Source organism: Magnolia sinica, chromosome 10 (assembly GCF_029962835.1).
Source record: "Magnolia sinica isolate HGM2019 chromosome 10, MsV1, whole genome shotgun sequence".
NCBI classification, from domain to species: Eukaryota; Viridiplantae; Streptophyta; class Magnoliopsida; order Magnoliales; family Magnoliaceae; genus Magnolia; species Magnolia sinica.
This window is the reverse complement of record NC_080582.1, coordinates 68,702,460-68,722,275: the sequence shown is the minus strand read 5'-3', so window position 1 is coordinate 68,722,275 and position 19,816 is coordinate 68,702,460. Positions and strand designations below refer to the sequence as shown.

At 37.6% G+C, this 19,816-nt stretch overlaps 1 protein-coding gene across 4 annotated transcripts in view; it reads right to left on the bottom strand.

Annotated features, from left to right (window-relative positions):
• Nucleotides 1-19,816, bottom strand: part of LOC131216921 (protein ENHANCED DISEASE RESISTANCE 2-like) — a 188,758-nt gene that overhangs the window by 141,593 nt on the left and 27,349 nt on the right. For all 4 annotated transcript variants that reach the window (XM_058211538.1, XM_058211539.1, XM_058211537.1 and 1 more), the window contains exons 9-10: nt 7,585-7,685; nt 7,419-7,514 (exon numbers count right to left, since the gene is read on the bottom strand). In XM_058211538.1, the coding sequence (XP_058067521.1) occupies nt 7,419-7,514; nt 7,585-7,685 (197 nt within the window). The remainder of the gene's footprint in view (nt 1-7,418; nt 7,515-7,584; nt 7,686-19,816) is intronic.

Here is a 19,816-nt window from a genome sequence, read left to right as displayed (position 1 = left end):
ACATTGTGGCCTACCAGATCAACAATACTAATTGTCTTAGATGGTTGCCACATCATGCACGGAGGAAATGTTGGAGTGGAGTGAGCCTCCATCTCCGAAGATGCTCATGAACCTCTAGAGTAGACCTCCATGAGATAATGCAGAAGATTCAACATAGCAAAGGCATAATTGTCACTGTAGCAATATGCCTATAGAACCAACAAAGATTCTTTTTTGTTTCAATTAAAATTCAGTAAATTAGCATCCATAAAAAAATCACGTAAAGGTTTCTTAACATTCCCTAATTGTTTGTATCAAAATCCAGAAAAAAACAGTCCATTTAAAGGAAAGTACAATCTCTAATGAATTTCATTATTTAGAATTCCAGAGATTACTCTAAAGGTTATTGATTCGGAAGGTCCCATGAAAATCTAGGAGCCATCTAATATTCATATATAAACAAATTAAGATCATCATCATCTAAGCCTCATCGCAACTAATTAGGGTCAGCAGATATAAACAATTTAAGATAATTTGTAAAAACAAAAAAAAGGAAGATTTATTTTTTGAAGGGATTGCTTTTTGAGATTACAATGAGAGGAAAGAAGAAATATCATTTTTTAGATTACTTGAAAGATAAAATTTCGGAAGTTCATATGCAATGATAACAAAAAAGAAATGTATTAATCATATTTAAAATTTTGAATCAACTTTTTATAAGTAAACAAAGAGAGTATATTAAAAAAACTACTAAAGCAAAAAAGGATAAAAATCATTTTTCATTGGAAAGAAAACTGACAACAAGAGCGTTTGTGGAATCACCCAGGAGTCTTCATAAAAGTGTCAAAGGAATGAGGTTTTTAAGCATGGACACAATATCACTATTGTATCAGACAATATGGCCATATCATATCCATATCGGCTCGATATGATATGTGATACTAGGCAAAATTGGCCCCAACTTGAAATTTTTTGGGCCATATCAGCTTGCATCAGCCCTTATCGGAAGATACAGTGTGTATAGGTGTCAATATGGCAAGTCATGTATCGGTAATAGATGATATGCGTATAAAAGGCCCATATTTTGTTTCTTTTTCATTTCTCTTTTTTTTCTCATTGTGTCGATTGCCGGATGCTTGTGGAGGGTTTCTAAGCCATTTTTTACCACTTCTTGCTTAATCTTCGAAGATCGAGACGAAAAAAAAAAAAAATCACAGATTCAACAAATCGAAGCTTCAGTGCCTATTGACGAGGACATCTCTTCACGTATGCCTTTGCGTATGTATCACAGGAGAAGGCAGGCCGCACCAATTTCCCTATGGCTAGGCGAGTACCCATGATCGTGTTGAACACCCCATGTGCATGTGCAAGCATCTAGAAAACCCCACACTAGGAAGATGCACATAGTCTGCTTTATGGAGTGATCCAAACCATTGGATTTGGGGGAATGTGACGATCAGGCCGTTGGATCACATGATTGGGCCATTGATCATGGATTGTCCACGCTAGTTTTTCTTAGACTTTATCAGCTTATAGGATTTAGTTTTGTTTATGTTATGTTTGGACAACATTATGAGTATTTTTAGTTGATTTTATTTCGACTAGTGCTATTTTCGTTAAAATTCACAAGACAAGGCGGTTATTGTAATTATTAAAAATTCTTTGAGCTATAAAAGAGGGTGGGCGTGTGACTCTCTCCCTCATTAGGTTTTGTGAAAGAAAAAAAAAAAAGGCTTTTGCTTTTTTCTTCTTCTTCTTCTTCCATCTTCATGAGATTTGAAGATACTTCCATGTGATTTGGAAGGGAGATTAGTGTGAAGCTAATCTTTATCAACGGAGGTGCGAGGTCTCCATCTATCCCCATAACATCACCCTTTTATTATCCATCAAGGTATTTTCTTCAAAGTTCTTCAATTCTCCCATCCTAGATCTTCATCTTCTTTTAAACCTCATCTTCCCACACCCATTAACAATCCAAACCCTAAAGGACGTAAACCCATCCAACCTAGCCACACGTGTGACCGTACAACCACGCCTTGACCCTTTTGGTTTCCCATCACCCTTAAATCAAAACCCTCTTATCTTTTCCACAAAATCCCCAACTTCCATTCATCCAAAACCTTAATGCCCCTCTACCAATACCCAAATCCATCAATCCCCTTAACCAATTCATCCAATTTATTCCTAGATTTCACAATTTCTTTAACCCTAATTTCACCCTAGGGTGTATTAGGTCTTCTACTTCTTTTTTTTTTTTTTTAAAAGGCTTTGTCATATGCTAATTGGATGTACAGTCATTAGATCCTAGTTTCTTTTATTTAATGATCTTGTACTACAATGTTGGTAGCCTAGGCTAGGAAATGTTGGTAGCCTAGGCTAGGATTATGCATGTTGTTCTTATGGTTTACTTGGTATCAGTGATGATAATGGCAAGTTTTATGGTCTTTTGCTACTTACCTTAATTTTGCTGCTTGATCTCACATAATATTTGGTTCATGCATCGGTCCTACATCACCTATTTTGGGGAAATTCAAAAAATAGGTGAAAAATACTTTTCTTTTTTCCTTGCTGATTTTGTGTACTTTCAATGTAATATGACCAAATTGGCCAAATCATGCTTGATTGGTGTTTGATTAAGGGCATAGTTGTTTCATTTTTCAATTATTTCCAATTTTCATCAAGTTTTAATTTTTTTTTCACCCAATTTTAAGGGATTTTCTTTTTCCTTTTTGCTTTTTTTTTTTTTTTTATGTTTTTCAAATGATGCATGAATAGCATGTGCATAGTATAGATCTACAGATTCATGTGTGCAATCAATTGTTTTGTCCATTTTTTTTTTATTTTTTGGGTATTTCTGGGCATTAAAAAGCCATTTATTGGATGGGAAACTATTCATCCTTTGTTTTTTCTCAAATTAGTCTGGGGAATTATCCCTTTAAGTTGAAGATATATCTAGCACAAATGTCATCAATTCCAAAAAACAAATGTGCAACTTTAGGCCATTGTTTGGGAGTGAATGGTAACCCAATTACTATTTACATATTTTTCAAATTTTTTAAAACATTTTTGAAGATCTAGTTGTTTTATGTAATTAATATTTACATATTTTTCAATTTGTGTGTGTGTGTGTGTGTGTGTGTGTGTGTGTGTGTGGGTAATTTGGTTATGCAATTATATATGAGATCAATCCCCATCATTTTGCATCTTTTTTATTCTGATCTTTTTCTTGATGTTTTTTTTCTTTTTTATTCTTATATTAAAATGATTATATGCTGCTCTTTTTTACTTTCTATCTTAAAAATTATAATCATTTTCTTTTTTAGTGTTTTCGTGTTGATTTTTTGTTTGGTTTTTTCAATCTACAATTTGTTGCGCCTACATGGAGTTTGTGTGCTTATTTAAACAAGTCATAGGTGTTTAACACTTTAATTGTTTATTAACTATACTTTTATTGCTTGGTATTTATTGATTATGCTTTTTATTGTTTGACGTATTTATTATGCTCCATCATCCTTTTGGTATTAAGAAGGTAAGGTGATGGGGACATCACACACACACGCACGCCCCCCCAACCCCCCCCCCCCCCCCCCCCCTCACGCACGTATGCAAGGAGGGTCCCACCGTCGATCTAGATCGATACAACATCCAAGGAGGGCCTCCTAATTAGAAGACTGAGTTTTAATTCATTGGAGTGGGCCCGATACTCAAGTAAAGCCCGTCATGGGTTCTCATGATCATGGCCCACTAGTCTGATTAATCTCATATTTTAGGTCTTGCTTATTAATGTTATTTAGAATATCATGGACGATTTAGATTACTTTGATTAGTTATTATTTTTTATTACTTCATCACCAAGTAATAGATTGCGCACATGGCGCGAGTTTTGGGGTATAGGGTTTTCTTATAAATAGGCACCCCTTGTAGGATTTTTTTCTCATTGAAGATTAAAAAAATTCTGCGTTTTTTTTCTACTCCTCTGAGTTCTTGAGTTGTGGAAATTCAATTAGGTGCGAAGCCCTCCTTTCATTGAAGGGCTGACTACCGTGGCGCGAAGCCACATCTATCCCGATTCGCTCCCACCCTCTACCATATCTATTTCTCATCTCGTACAACCATCCGCGATTCAAATTTGTCCGTTATTGCAACAATTTTCCTCTCTTCTGCAGAATTTCAGAATCTGGCCCTGCAGGAGGGCTGAAACTTCAACAGAGCACCACGCACAGACCGCGCATCCGATCGACACGAGACTTGGAGGTTTTGCAGCCCTCCCCTAACCGATCAGAGCCGAGGCAGTTTCCAGATTCGGGGCCTCCTCGCACATGCGGCCAGGCCCCTGCGCACGAGTGTCAGGCCTGGCCCGCTATCCGCGCGCAAGGACTGTTTCCAGGTTCAGATTTCTATCTATTTTACTCCTCGTACCTATTTTCCCTAACCCTAACCCTAGATTGCATTATTTTAATTTGTTTGCCCTTTTTTTTTTCTAATCATAGGGTTCTCTTAATTGAAATTGGTGAATCCCTTAGATTAGGGATTGATTGTTGTGCATGTGTGGATGAGTCTTACTTCCCTTTGAGTATCGTTTGGCTCATAATTTTTATTGGTCCAGCCCTAACGTGTGTAGGCCTGGACCCACACAGATTCCCCTTGCTTGAATGTTTGGACTTTTGTGTGAAATGTGAAAATTTTATGTGAATGTTTCTGAATTTGTTTGATTTAAAGCCTGAGATCTTACATATCATAGTTAATTTTCATATCCTGCATCAAATTTGGTATCAAAGCGGGAGGTCTCGTGTTCGAGACTCCTCACCGGGGGTGATTAATGCAGGGGCATTTTCACACTGGGCTCGAGTGAGGTCACCTATGGGATGCAGGGGCACACTCGAGATGGATGACCCATATGATTTGGGGCCCACAGGAGAGGTTTCGTGTTCGAGACTCCTCACCAGGGGTGATTAATGCACATTTCACACCGGGCTCGAGTTGGGTAGCCCGTGGGATGCGGAGACACTCGGGATGGGCGGCTCATGTGATTTGGGGCCCACGAAGGGGGTTCGACCGAGGTCCTAAACCCATGAGATGTGGGGCCTGGGCTATGAGATAAAGGGATTAATTCGCCATACTCTAACAGTTCGAGCTTTTAAAGCAAGTAGTTAATTGTCCTGCATCATAAGGCAATTAAAAACATGCTAGTTAACTAAGTAATTATTTTGTGAATGCATATTTTATATATATATATATTGAACTATGGTAACTATAGCACACTTTCTTATAATCTATTCCTAATTGCATACATAATCTATAAGGTATACTTTATACATCATGATTAATGAAGATCGAAGATGAAAGTTGAATAATTGATAGAATCACATGTCATATCAATTTATGACATGCATTAAAATTTTACAGCTCAAAGACTCGACAACACAGCTTACAACAGATCAAACCGATAGATAGCGTTCTAACCAAAGAATAGTCTGATACACCAGTAGCTTCATGTTCAAAACAACCCCAAAAAAAAAGAAAAAAAAAGGAATAGATTCTCGAATAACCTTTCAAATATTTTCCCACTTTTTTACTTCTTTTTTTTTTTAAATCGACCTGTACGGAATGATACGGAGGCCGAAACTGATATGCAACACCTATATCGTATCATTTTTTGGCTAGGCCAATACACCCACTGATACTGATATTCAGAACCATGCTTTCAAGCAGGGGGTACACGTGAAATCAGACACAAACTAGGTCAATCACTTGGAATAACAGCCAAAATGTTTCTACATAACAACTACGATCCATAACGCACAAAAACAACAAATATTTGAAATACCTTCGGTAGTGTCATACAATGTGATACTTGGATAATGCTAGGCAAGGTGAAAACAAGAAACGTCACATATTTACGCATAATGCCAACAGAAAAATCTAGCCGATAAATTCAAGAAAAAGCGACCTAATGGAGGTAGAAAGGTAATACAAACCAAAAGTGAGCCACGATCAAATGGTGGACTGTGGGGTTAGCAGGTGTTTTTAGTGCCATAACTCCATGCTTTCAGCACCATTTATTTACATAGGGCTGGCCGATTGAATTAAAAAGTTCTTTTAAAAGGGGACTCTGCGTAAAGAGAGGATTATGATCAATTAGGGGATTAATTAATATAAACTAAGTTTCTCATTACAAAAAGACGGAAACAAAGTCACACCTTAACTTCTAGGATATTGGGAGGGAAACAATTAGTTTTCCAGGCCTTTTGAGCACTCCTACTGGTTCCATGGGCCCTACAAAGTATATAGGTGATAGGGTTAGATTGCTCAGATGTTTAGGACAGTTACTTGGTTAGCAAGTCAAGTTTAACAATCAATGTGAAGTTTTCATTGGCTACATAAATATATCAGTAGTAATCATTAATAGGTTTCTAAATTAGTAGAATATTCAGTCATTTGTTTATTTTTAATTTAAAAACATAGTAAAGATCATGAAATGGTGATAATTTATTTCTTGAATAAATTTTTCCCTAGAGAAATTATTCTCCTACTCCAACATCAGGACTGTTATACAAAAAATAATAATAATAATATTAATAATAATAAAAATAAAATTGGTGTATCCAGTCTTAAATGTATGAGTTACTCTATCCTTATTCTGTACTTTATACCATAGGTGCATACTCTTGCTCATTACCCGCCGTCAAAAGGGCAACCTAGCACACCATCACTGTGTGCTTTCCAAGATTCTTACTTTTACCAATGGCTTAACTCTCATTTTAGTTAATCAAATGGCTTGATATATGAGTGATTTGTAACTTCTTAAACAGGGAAATACAACATCAATCTATACAACAAATGAATGCAAAATATTTTTTAATGCCAAGTGTAAGAGATTTTGAGAATTTGACATGAAGCAAAATTCAAATCGCATAACCTTCGAAAAAAGAAATTTGCTAAGTACACATGTGTGCAATAAAGCTCACGTAAGTGCCAGAGTGACAATAGACCCGTGATCCAATCCATTGATCAGAATGGCACCACTATATTGACATTCTAGCCCAAGAATCAGGTTGATCCACCGGTCAGGTGGGCCATAGTTTGCATAACAAATGTACAGCTCTGAAAAACTTGGCTGAAGTTTTCTAACCCATCTACCGGTTTCCAATATTGGGGCCCACATGGTGATTGGACCAGATTTTATTTTTGGGAGAACTTGTACAAGAGTGGACCAATCTGATGGATGGATTAGATCTCCCACCTATCTGCCATGCTGGCAATGTGTGGCGTTGTACACAAATTTTATTGCACATGCATGTGTGCTTAACAAAGCCCGTAAAACAAATATGAACATCAACAGTTCACATCCATGCAATAAGCAAGAAGTGAGCATCTTCTTGGTTTACTACCTAAACATCATATTTGATCAACTTAATTGACCAGATTAAAAAGCTTACCTAGTCAGGTATTTTGGATCATATGTCCCATAGATAACATCATAGTGCCCATCTATTGAGTCAATTAAATCCAAGTCACCTGTCAACATATCCCACCTGCAGAGATCATTTGTTTGAGAGATTAAGCAGTACACCTACAATGTATAAATTACAGTTCTCAACTCACTGATATCTCTGATGTTTGTCAAGGTTGCAAACCACGTCAAAGACAATATCCAAGTTTGCATCAATGACAGCAATGGATTTCATAAGGAGCCCTTTGCCAGTCTACATAGAGGGAACAAGCGATTATGAACTCATTTTTTAACATACAAGTCTCGACATTGTGAAAGCAAATGAATTGGATAGTGTGCAAAAATTCAATCCATGGATATATCTTCAACTTTCCAATAATGACAAAAAAGAATTCATATTCCACATATTCTATTCCATTTGGTAAGGCCATGTTTGGAAACCATGGATTCCATGCCAAACAACAGAAAAGGAAAAAGGTTTTCTTTTGATGTGACGATTTGTGTTGTTTAGGTAGCAAAAAGGGTGGATTCCACCAAACAATTGTTCCACTTTTCCAAATTTTGGATTCTTGGCACAATAAACTAGGTGAGAATTGTGAGAGGAAAATGAGATTTCCACTTGCTATCCAAACAATAACTTAAAATTGGATTCCACGTTTCATTAGTTCTCATTGAAATCATCATCACATAATTATCTTTTTTTCTTTTCTTTTCACTTGGATTCCATGTCTCCAAACATGACCTACGGAAAAAATATGAAGCAAAACTTATGAGAAAACAATAAATAACCAAACTGCATGTGATCGCTGAAAAAAAAAAAAAATTCCAGCTTGAGGATACTTCATAAGAATTCTATGAGAAGGATAATCAATTCAAAATGTGTTAGAAATGTCTAGCCTGGAAAGCCAATCGTTCATGTGTTGATTGATCTTATTCATTGATGACCACTTAGTTGAATGGAATATTCTTTCGCATTTCACCATTGATTGCGTGTAGAACTCTTAGATGAAATATTTCAAGGGGGTTACAAGGGTTCCGTATGGAATCCCTCTTATGGGTCCACGGGGAAAGGATAAGTAGACACTATAGAGAATGCTAGTGTATAGTTTTTTGGTGTAAGTGCATTTGCACACTTTCCGCTTCTCCTACGGTGTACTATATGCTCTATTATAATAAAATATTGTGTTAGAGTAAGAGAGCCTAACACAACTTCTTTCCCAAACTCTCCTCCTTCTTCTTCTCTCTCAATTTCTCCTCTTTTCTTCACATTATAATCATCAAACCATTCTCTACTTGGTATCAGAGCATAGATCCAGGCATTCCGCATCCAACAAATTGAGAGGCGACACGTCACCTTGCTGACGTCAGCGTTGTACGGACGTATGGACTCCGTTTGAGTTAAAAATTTAGGGGTTTGATAGATCTTGATTTTAGAAGAATTGTCATGTTTTTTCAGAATTTTTTGGACCTTCTTTCATGGTATTTTGGGCGAAATAGAGAAATTCGAAAGTCAGGCCCTTTTTCCGTTTTTCTTCGATCTACCTCAAATCGGTAAGCTTTTCTTTGGTTTCTTTGCTCAAGATGGACCGAAATCTTCCTCTCAGGCTATCCATGTAAGAGTTTTTACCTAAGATCCATGTTTGAGAGGGTTTAACCCCAAATGGACGTGCGGCTGGGCTGTTTTTCACTCGGTTGGGCCGTTTTTTACTGTGTTTCATATTATTTTGGATGATTGCTATTTGTTGGAGGTTTATATCTTATTATCTTGAAAGATTGAGTGAGATAGAGTTGTTTGAATCAATTCTTCTTGGCATAGGTTTATCTCTCTTGGACTCTCCTATGGCTGACAAAGGGCCCTCATCTCTTGGCATAAGGTCTCTTGAATCCAACCCCTTACAGATTACCTCCACTAAGTTGAATAGTGACAACTATCTTCAATGAGCACAATCTGTAAAAGTATTCTTAGGAGCCCGTGAGAAGTTGTCATATATTTTGGATAATCCCCCAAGTTCTACAGATGTTACCTACAAGTCTTGGACAAAGGAGAATTATCAAGTTATTGCATGGTTGTTAAATAATATGGATTCCTCGACTAGCCACTCAGTGATGTTTTTATCCTCGACTAAAGGCATTTGGGATACACTCAGTACGTCACAGTTGTACATGGAACCCAAACTCCCATCTCTGGGATTAGTTCCATCCCTCTTTCTTCTTCCCTATCTTTGTCCTCAGTCTTGCATGTACCTCGTTTTCCATTAAATTTATTGTCTGTTAGCTCTCTTACTAAATCATTAAATTGTTCCATTACCTTCTTCCCTTCTTATTGTTTGTTTCAGGACCTACAGATGAAGAGAGTGATTGGTGGAGGGCATGAGCGAGGAGGCGTTTATCTTCTCGATGATACGCCCTTTGCCGCTTCTAGTACCCTTTATTTAGATCGAGAGTCCATGACTCGGTGGTACTGCCGCTTAGGCCGCCCATCAATAGCTAGATTGCAAATTTTGTTTCCCTCATTATCTGTCACTAAACCGTTATGCTGTGATATTTGTAAATTATCTAAACATCATCGTGCTAAGTTTCCTCCTAGCTCTTCTGGGAGGAAATCTGAACCTTTTGTTTTGGTTCACTTGGATGTCTGGGGACCAGCTCCAGTTACCTCCACTTTTGGATTTAGATATTTTGTTACCTTTATTGATGATTATTCACGCATGACTTGGATTTATCTTTTGAAATCTAAAAGTGAAGTGTTTGATGCATCTAAAGTGTTTTATCATGAAGTGTGCACTCAATTTCAATGTTCCATCAAAACCCTCCATTCTAATAATTGAGGGGGAGGGGGAGGGAATACATGTCTACTGCCTTTCCGTCCTTCTTGCAGGAACATGGTATTTTGTCTAGGACGTCGTGTGCTCGCATACCTCAACAAAATGGTATTGCAGAACAAAAGAATCGTCATCTTCTTGAAGTTGCTCGCACCCTTCTGCTTGGTATGCACATCCCTAAACATTTTTGGAGTGATGCTCTTCTAACTGCTACTTTTCTTATTAATCGTATACCCTCACGTATCCTGTCTTACAAATCTTCATTTATTATACTGTATCCTCATAATAATCCATTTCCTTTACCACCTAAAGTTTTTTGTTGCACATGCTTTGTTCAAATTTTGGAAGGAAGTAATGATAAACTTAGCCCCAGGGCAATTAAATATGTCTTTCTAGGGTATACTCGGAGTCAGAAATGGTATAAATGCTTTGACCCATTGACTCACAAGAAATATGTCTCTGCCGATGTAACCTTCTTTGAGGATATTTCTTTTTTCTCAGCTCCAGGCTGATCTCTCTATGATCCACTTGCCAGTCAGGGGGAGTATGACTCTTATCATCTTCCTCTTTCCACTAATGATCATGGGGAAACTCCTCTCCCCTCCACTCAGCATCTTATTAGTGATTTGGGTGAGCCTAAGCCTCTACGGGTGTATCATCATCGAGATAAATCTTCACATGTTCAGCCATCCACTCTTCCGCTCACTTTGGATGTTGGCTCAGATGATTCTCCCACTTCAAGTTTAGATCTCCCCATTGCCTTGCGCAAAGGGCCATGATCTTGTACTCAACACCCCATTAGTAATTTCATTTCATATGATCATCTTTCACCGTCTTTTCAATCATTTGCAGCTTCCCTTTCATCACAGACCATTCCTCGATCACTCTCACATGCTCTTCAAAGTCCTGACTGGACAAAGGTGATGATAGAAGAAATGTCTGCTCATGAGAAGAATCATACTTGGGACCTTGTGCCACTTTAGGGCATAAACCTGTTGGATGTAGATGGGTTTATACAATCAAGTTTCTTCCAGATGACTCCATTGATCACTATAAAGCCCATCTTGTTGCTAAGGGTTACACACAGACTCATGGTGTGGATTACTTCAAGACATTCTCTCCGGTGGCTAAGCTTAATTTGATTCATGTTGTGAACTCCTTAGCCGTTAATTTATCACGGCCCTTGTTTCAACTTAATGTTAAGAATGCATTTCTCCATGGGGACCTTGCAGAGGAAGTTTACATGCATCAACCTCCTGGCTTTTTTGCTTCTCACAACCCTGCGCTTGTATGTCGGTTGAAGAATGTTCTTTATGGACTCAAACAATCCCCACGTGCATGGTTCGAAAAATTCAGTCAGGCTCTCTTGGAGTTCTGCTTTGTTCGTAGTCATGCCGATCATTCTCTCTTTATATGTCGTCGATCAATGGGCATCATGGTTCTCATTGTCTATGTGGATGATATTGTTCTGTCAAGTAGTGATTCGGTTGGAATGAGGGAGGTCAAAGAATTTTTTAAGACTAAGTTTGAGATCAAGGACCTTGGTCCTCTTCGCTACTTCCTCGGAATTGAAGTTGGCCGCTCATCATCCAGATTGGTCTTATCACAACGAAAATATGCGCTCAATCTTCTAATGGAGACCGGCATGTTAGGGTGCAAGCCTGCTACCACTCCCATGGATACTTCGCAGAAGCTTCGACCAGATGATGGTGCTCTCCTTACTGATCCCGAGATGTATTGAGGACTTGCAGGCCGACTTATTTACCTGATTATTACTCGCCCAGATCTCTCATCTGTGCTAGGCGTTGCTAGCCAATTCATGCAAGCTCCCCGTACTTCTCATCTCACGGCTATCTACTGCATACTTCGGTATCTAAAATCAGCCCCGGGTCTTGGCCTCCACTTTCAGTTGCATGGTCATCTTCATCTTTCTAGCTATTCCGATGCTGATTGTGCAGGTAGTACTTATGATCGCCACTCTACATCCGGCTTCTGTACCTTCCTAGGTGGCAATCTTATAACATGGAAGAGCAAAAAGCAACCAGTTGTTGCTCGGTCCTTGGCTGAAGCAGAATATTGTGCTATGGCTCATGCGACATGTGAGCTCGTGTGACTTCACAACCTTCTTGAAGAACTTGGCTTTCCTCATTCGAATCATGTTCCTCTTCATTATGACAACCAAGCGGTCATCCATATTGCTCATAACCAGGTTTTCCACAAGCAAACCAAGCATATTGAGGTCGACTGTCACTTTATTCAGAAAAAAGTAGCTTCTAAGGAAATCGTCACTCCTTTTGTTCGATCTAGGGATCAACTTGCTGATATTCTTACAAAGTCCTTGAGTCGAAATGCTCTTCATCGTGTTCGTGACAAGTTGGGCATGATTAGCATCTATGTTCCAACTTAGGAGAGAGTATAGAGCATGCTAGTGTATAGTGTAGTGGCCCTTTTTGGTGTAAGTGCATTTGCACACTTTCCTCTTCTCCTGCGGTGTACAATATGCTCTATTATAATAAAATATTGTGTGTTATGGCAAGAGAGCCTAACACAACATCTTTCCCAAACTCTCTTCCTCTCTCAATTTTCCTCTTTTCTTCACATTATAATCATCAAACCATTCTCTACGGACACAACAGCCACCATTGCTAAGGAAGAGTTGTCAATCCATGGTTGTCGAGTACCCTAAATACCATAACCACTTCAACAAGTTTAGGCGACCAAGGATTAGTTTTGTGGCTATCCATTGTGCGGGACCAATGATGAGTTGGAATGAATTCATCTCCACCATCAGGCATCTTGTTGTCATCACCCTTCTCCACATGGGAGTGTGATTTTTACTTGTTTTTATGAGTTCCCGCCTTAGGCTTCATTGAACATCTGTATTGGTGGATTGCATCAAGTCTCCAAACCGAGAGACCCATCATGCTCGGATTAGATTGCCTTGATCATGTGTTAGCTTTGACTAATCCTTAGACCTGAGGTCATGAAGGAACTTCATAATCCTAGTGTTTTGGGCCTTACACACCTTTTGAGCTTACATTGGTGGCTAACCTAAGGAGGTTGTTGGGTACACATTAGGATGCGATAGAAGCCTTACATGCACTAACATGGAATTCCACTAGTCCTTCTAGGACTTAGAGGTGGATAAATCTCGTTTATTGGACCATCCATCAAGGATTTAAGCTAGCAAATGCTCTCAAATGTTTTTAAAAGGTTTCTCGAACATTTTTTTACCATTAGATTTTTTATGTTCATCGCTTGTTATATCGCAAGTCTTTTAGATAAACCCCTTAAGGAATTAGAAGGCCTAGTATACTATGATGTGTGATTTGATCGAAATTAGATTGCAGACAGAGTTCCAATATGTGTCGTGCTTTGTCAGTTCTAAGAGCAAGTGGAACCTCCCATCCGTCGTTTTGTAGGTCTTCCAATGATTAGATCTTTTAGCAGCCCTATTAGCAATTTTAAAGGACATGGAAGCATAAAAGTTTTGAAATTTTTCATATTTTAAGTTTCTAGGTCCCCACGTAAATACAATCAAATCTATAAAATAAAATGCAAATCAATGATAAGAATCTTACCTCTAATTTGTCCTTTTGATCCCGTCATGATTTTGTTGATGGGCTTCTCCAACGCAGGAGATTTCTCCCTAAACTATCCCACTGAGCGGCAAGTGGAGACACCAGCATACACCCCGAGATAGGCCTAGGGTTTACGCTACTAAGAGCCATCCACAAGTGACCACACATGTTTGCACTTGTGATAAGGGAGAGAGATGCTCTCTCTCTCTCTCTCTCTCTCTCTCTCTCTCTCTCTCTCTCTCCCCCCTCTTTTTCTTCTCCATTCCACTCTCCAAATGTCCAGAGGGTGGGATGTTCCAAGGCACTCAATCTACCTTTGAGATAGGATGTTATAAGGAGTCCAGGTTTGGAGGGAAACACCAATTATGGTGCTCCTCGCTTCAGTATGCTCCATAAAAACTTTGCAAACATGCCTTACAAATGTACCCAAGTTGACCCAATCCCTCCACTAATAGGTGGCATCCACTCTTGACCATAATCCGATGCCCGCCTAAGAGGTGGACCACAAGATCCCAACTATCAAATATCCATCAAGTACGTTAAAACACTTTTAAAGGTTAAAACAAAATATCAACGGAAAAGACGTTCAACTAAACATCTAAAACCTTTTAGGTGACCAGCCCAAACTAAAAAACCGCTTGATGAATGATCCATTACTAAACCACTAGTAAGTTTTCGGGTGAAACAGTGGATCCCAAATTGGAACATATAGACATCAATCGCATTCTTAATGCATGTATCCAACTACACTCATATGTTAACCACTAATGTAACCTCACAGGGTGAGCTAAAGCACAAAATACCAAGAGCTCAAACTCCCCAAACATCCTCAGGTGTAAGGATTAGTCAAAGCCAGTATATGATCAAGTTGATCCGATCTGAGCATGATGGGTCTCCTAGATCAAAGACTTGATGTGATCCTCTAATGCAAGTGCTCAGCCAAGGCTAAACACAAGAACTCTATGGACACTCACACTTCCATGTGGGGTAGGGTAAGGCACTAGTAGCCTTATGGTGGAGACCTTCCATCCTAACTCATCACTGGTTTCCACAGACAGGATGACCACTTAACCTTTCACGAATTGGCCAATCCCACTATTGTGTCATGGAATTAGGGTACTAGGATCAACGAAATATGACTCTCCCTAGCTAGAGGCTGTTATGTCCAAATTCACCTTTCCCTAAGGGCCTGTTTGATTTTCCGGTGAAATGGTAAATGCATTGTAAAAAAGAAATAATTACTTCCCCCTACATTTACAACTTACCTGATTTGACTACTTACTTTTTGACACGTAAACCAAGAATATTACAAAATATCTGTGGGTCCCACTGTGATGCATTTCTCTTATCTACACCGTTCATCCATTGTTCCAGTTGAATTTATAGCATGAGTAAAAAATTGAGGCATATCCAATACTCAATTGGATCACGTCATACAAAAAAGGGAATCGAATACTTACCGTTAAAAACTTTGTAAGGCCATTGTTTCTTTTGGCGTGGGCAACTTGAGTGTTGGATCCGCTTCATTTTTTGTCTTATGCTCTAAAATATTGTAATAAAACAGATTGACGGGATGGATATATCTTTCGCATTACCTTGTAGCTCAAAAATTAAAATTACATCTTTTAAACTAATTTCACAGGCACAAATTCCCATGAATTTTCAAACGCAGTGAAATTGTAATAATTACTATTTCCCAGGTATTTCCCATTTTTTTGAAAAACAAACAGACCCTAAGACAACTGGAGGAATACCTCTTTGTAACCCATAAAATCATAGCTAGTAAAAGTTTCATGCACATTTATTACGGCATCCAACATATAAACCAAACACATGTGGTCATCATCATCTATATACATGATCATAGTCATTATTATTGGCTTTTTAAGGCACATAAGATCAAAAGGTCAACCACTAGTATTTGCATGGGATTTTGGCCAAGGATGGGGACCACAAATATTGGAAGGATTTAGGTCAATTTGTGCATATGGATAAGCAGGATTATAGGCTTCTAATGATGTAAGGTATTAATGATTGTGGATTAGGGTCGAACATTTAAACGTTTTTCTGAAAGAATGTAAACGACCCACCTAGTCTTAAGTTTAGTCCCTACATCTCTTTATTTAGTCGATTAGGTGCACTTAGTATTCAAACGTCATATTGTGAGGGTAGTATTGGATTTTTTGCTTTTTTTTACTTAGATGTCGTTTGATAAATTGAAAAATAAACTCTGGAAAATAAGTGCTGAAAACTTAAAGTGTTGAATTTGAGTACTTATAAGCACTGAAAATTTTGTTTGGTAATTTGTCTGAAAAAGTCTTGATATCTAAAAATTCAGCACTTTTTCACAAAAAATTGTTTGGTAAACACAAACCAAAAATGTTTGAAAATTGGCAATTTGTCATATTTGCCTCTATTGTCTCAATTTCTATCTTTTGCAGAGTATGAGATGAAACATGCTATTGCCATGACACCAAATTTAGCCAAGTGCCAGTTACTTAGGAGCCCATTGCCTTAGCCCAGCACATTTATCCATGCGGGGTCGCATTGGATGTGGGCCATTCATCATTATGGGCCAACCTTTGATGTTGAATGTCCATTACATGGGGTGCACTTGATGTGAGCCGTCCATCATGCAAAGCCACACTTTGATGTAGCCCATCCATCATGTGGGGCCCACAATGTTGTCATAATCAAATGATTTACTATCCAAAGCGTACGATTTGGATTGTATCATACACATGTTACATGCAAATCGAAATTTGAAATGAATCATACGATTCATACTTGAATTGTACAATTAAACTATGAATCATAATAGTGCATTGTTTTTAGAAAAACGTTATTTATGGGGGGGAAAAAATCATATTTTTGCTTCTTTTGTTTTTGTTTTTTGTGAAATATTTATAGGTTTTTTGTTTTTAAAACTCATTTAGGGCCCACCCCCATTAGGATATCACTTCATTTGCTTTTTTTAGATAGAGGGGAGAGATTTGGAGATTGTGGGCCATAGAAAACTCAGAGAAAGAAGTTGTATCTTTTTCGTCGGTCAACGAAATCGAACGCAACTTCTTTCATTTGATTTCTACATCAAAATAGGTATGAATAAATATAAAATAGTTCTCTAATCTTTTTTATTTCATTTCTTTCAATTTTAGGTTAAAATATGCATTTTTTAAGAAAAAAATCGTATATTTGCATTTTTGTTCTGTTTTTTGTGAAAAAAATTTAGGGATTGTATTTTTAAAACTCATTTAGGGCACACCCGCATTAGAATATCACATTTTTTCCCTCTTTTGAGGAAGATTTGAGAGATTTGGAGTTCGTGACCCACAAAAAACTTAGAGAAAGAAATTGTCATGTCTTTTTCGTCCATCAACGGAATCGAACGCAGATTGTTTCATTCAATTTCTACGTCAAAATAGGTTTGCATAAATACAAAATAGTTCTTTAATCTTTTCTTTTTTCCTTTCTTCCAATTTTTGGGTAAAATATGCATTTTTTGTCTTTTTCATTTGTTTTTCATTTATTTGAAGAGTTTCATCATTTTCTTAATTATTTATAATCTTTTATGCTTATGTTAGCCTAAATAGTTGTTTTTTTCTTAATAGGAAGGCTTGGGTATTAATTCTTGTTGAAGTCTTGAAAATAGAAAAGAATTCAAAGTCCAAGGATAATGACCCTACGTGGGATTATTGTTCAAAGATGGATGAGAACAATAATCTCCATCTAAAATGTATTTTTTTTGTGGGAAGGCCTATTGAGGTGTGTTTCGAATGAAACATCACATTTACTGAACTACGAATAATGCAGCAGCATGGTCCCAAGTGAGTGGTTATGTCACGGAAAAATTCAAAAAGTTGTTGGATGATAATGTGAATGAAAAGAAGCAACAAGAAATGGTTTGATGTTGGAAGAGTTCTCATTATTAATAATGCGTGGGAAATTTGTGTAGGAAAAAGGAAAAGGACTGTGGATGAATTTGTTGGAAGAAAGAGTGAGCCAAAAGAAAAGCAATAAGCGACTCTAAACAAAATTTGGAAGAAGGGAGATAGAGACAATGTGTGCCTTTCCATTTCTCGTTTCCTATGTGCGAATGCTCTACCTTCTAATCTTGTAAAGAGCCCAGTCTTCGCACCTATAATGGAAGCAGTTGCTGCATTTGGGTCGGGGTTAAAGCTTTTGTCATATCATGAAGTAAAGATTAAATTTTTTAAATTGGAGGTTGAGTTGATAGAAAAGTCCATTTATGTTTATAAGAAGGAATGGGTAAGACTGGATGCACGATAATGTTGGATGAGCGGACAATGGAGTAAATTGGTCTATTACAAAAAATTTCTGTTAATAACTCGATTGGTACTTTTTTTAAGATCTGCGGACAATTTGTTGGATTTACTTGAGTCAATTATTGATGAGGTGAGCAAAGAGAATATAGTACAAATCGTTACAGATAGCACATCCACTTATTTCAAAGTGGGTTAATGTTAATAGAGAAGAGAGGAACATTGTTTTGGTCTCCATGTGCGACCCACTATAGACCGAATCCTAGCAGACATTAGAAAGTTGCAAGTTCATTCTGAAACCATGGCGAAAGTGAGACCAATAATGGTCTACATTTATAAGCACTGGTAGTTCTCGAACTTGATGAGGAAGCACACAAAAGAAGAGTTGACAAGATCGACCGTAACACGATTTATTACGTGTTATTTGACATTAAAAAGCATCCACGAGAATAGAATTGGCTTGAGGTTGATGTTTACCTCAAAGGAATGGGAAGGTAACATCTTCTCCATGACCGCAAAGGGAAGCATGTTCAAGATATAGTTTTGGTCGATGTAGATTTTTGGTCATCTATCAAGTTTTACTTGAAGACCACTCTCCCATTGGTTAAGGTTCTACAACTAATTTATTCAAATGAGAGGCCAGCCATGGGATGTATTTATAAAGTAATGGATCGGGCAAAAGAGGTGATCGCAAAAAACTTGGAAGAGCTGAAGTGGTATTCGACTATATGGGAAATCATTGCCCAATAGTGGAATCTTCAGCTACATAAGCTCTTATATGTGGCAGCTTATTTTTTAAATCCTAGATTTCAGTATGATGAGAGTTTCCATTCGGATTTAGAGATCAGAACCGGCCCATATAACTGTATTGAAATAATGATCCTGGATTCAAGTCAAAGGGTCATCATTGATGAACAGATGGATAAGTTCAAAAGGGCCTATGGTTTATTTGGAAGAGAGGCTACAAAATTAACAAGAATGATGAAGCAACCAAAGAAAAAAAATCAATTATTTTTCTTATGACTTCTTGAAGTAGTTCAATCATAAATGTATCATGCATGCTTTTAAATTATTTAGTTTATTTATATAATTATATATGATTGATTCATATGCTTATGGTAAAGGAGTTATGGAGGCAAGTGTCCAGAATTGCAAAAGTTAACTATCTGTATTTTGATATCATTGATGATGAGGAGAATGATGGCACATTTGCGGCTGATGAAGAATAGATTTGTTTGGACTTCTTGTTTCCTTTTTTATTTATAGAAACAAGTGAATAGTGAATACTTATACATGTAAATGGGGATAGGGAAAAGGTTCTTTTTTGAATCATATAGAAAACTTCGATGTACATGGAATGGGCAAAGGGTTATTTTTTAAACTTAATAATGACATGATACAACACAATGATACATTTATACATAGCATACAGTCTATAGGTTATGCATATGCATATTTGGGCTTGGCTCTTTGCATGATCATAGGTCTAACTTAGAATATTGTACCTTTGTAGGGTATCTTGTTACATGAAAAGGCAAGAAACAATCTGCAGTTGCTTGATCAAGTGCTAAATCTGAGCATCGGCTTATGGCACATACATCAGGCAAATTTTTGTGGATGAAAGAATGGACAATGGAATTGCAATTTCACATTCCTCCAGCGATTGAAATGGGGTGCGAAAATCAAGTTGTGATTCAT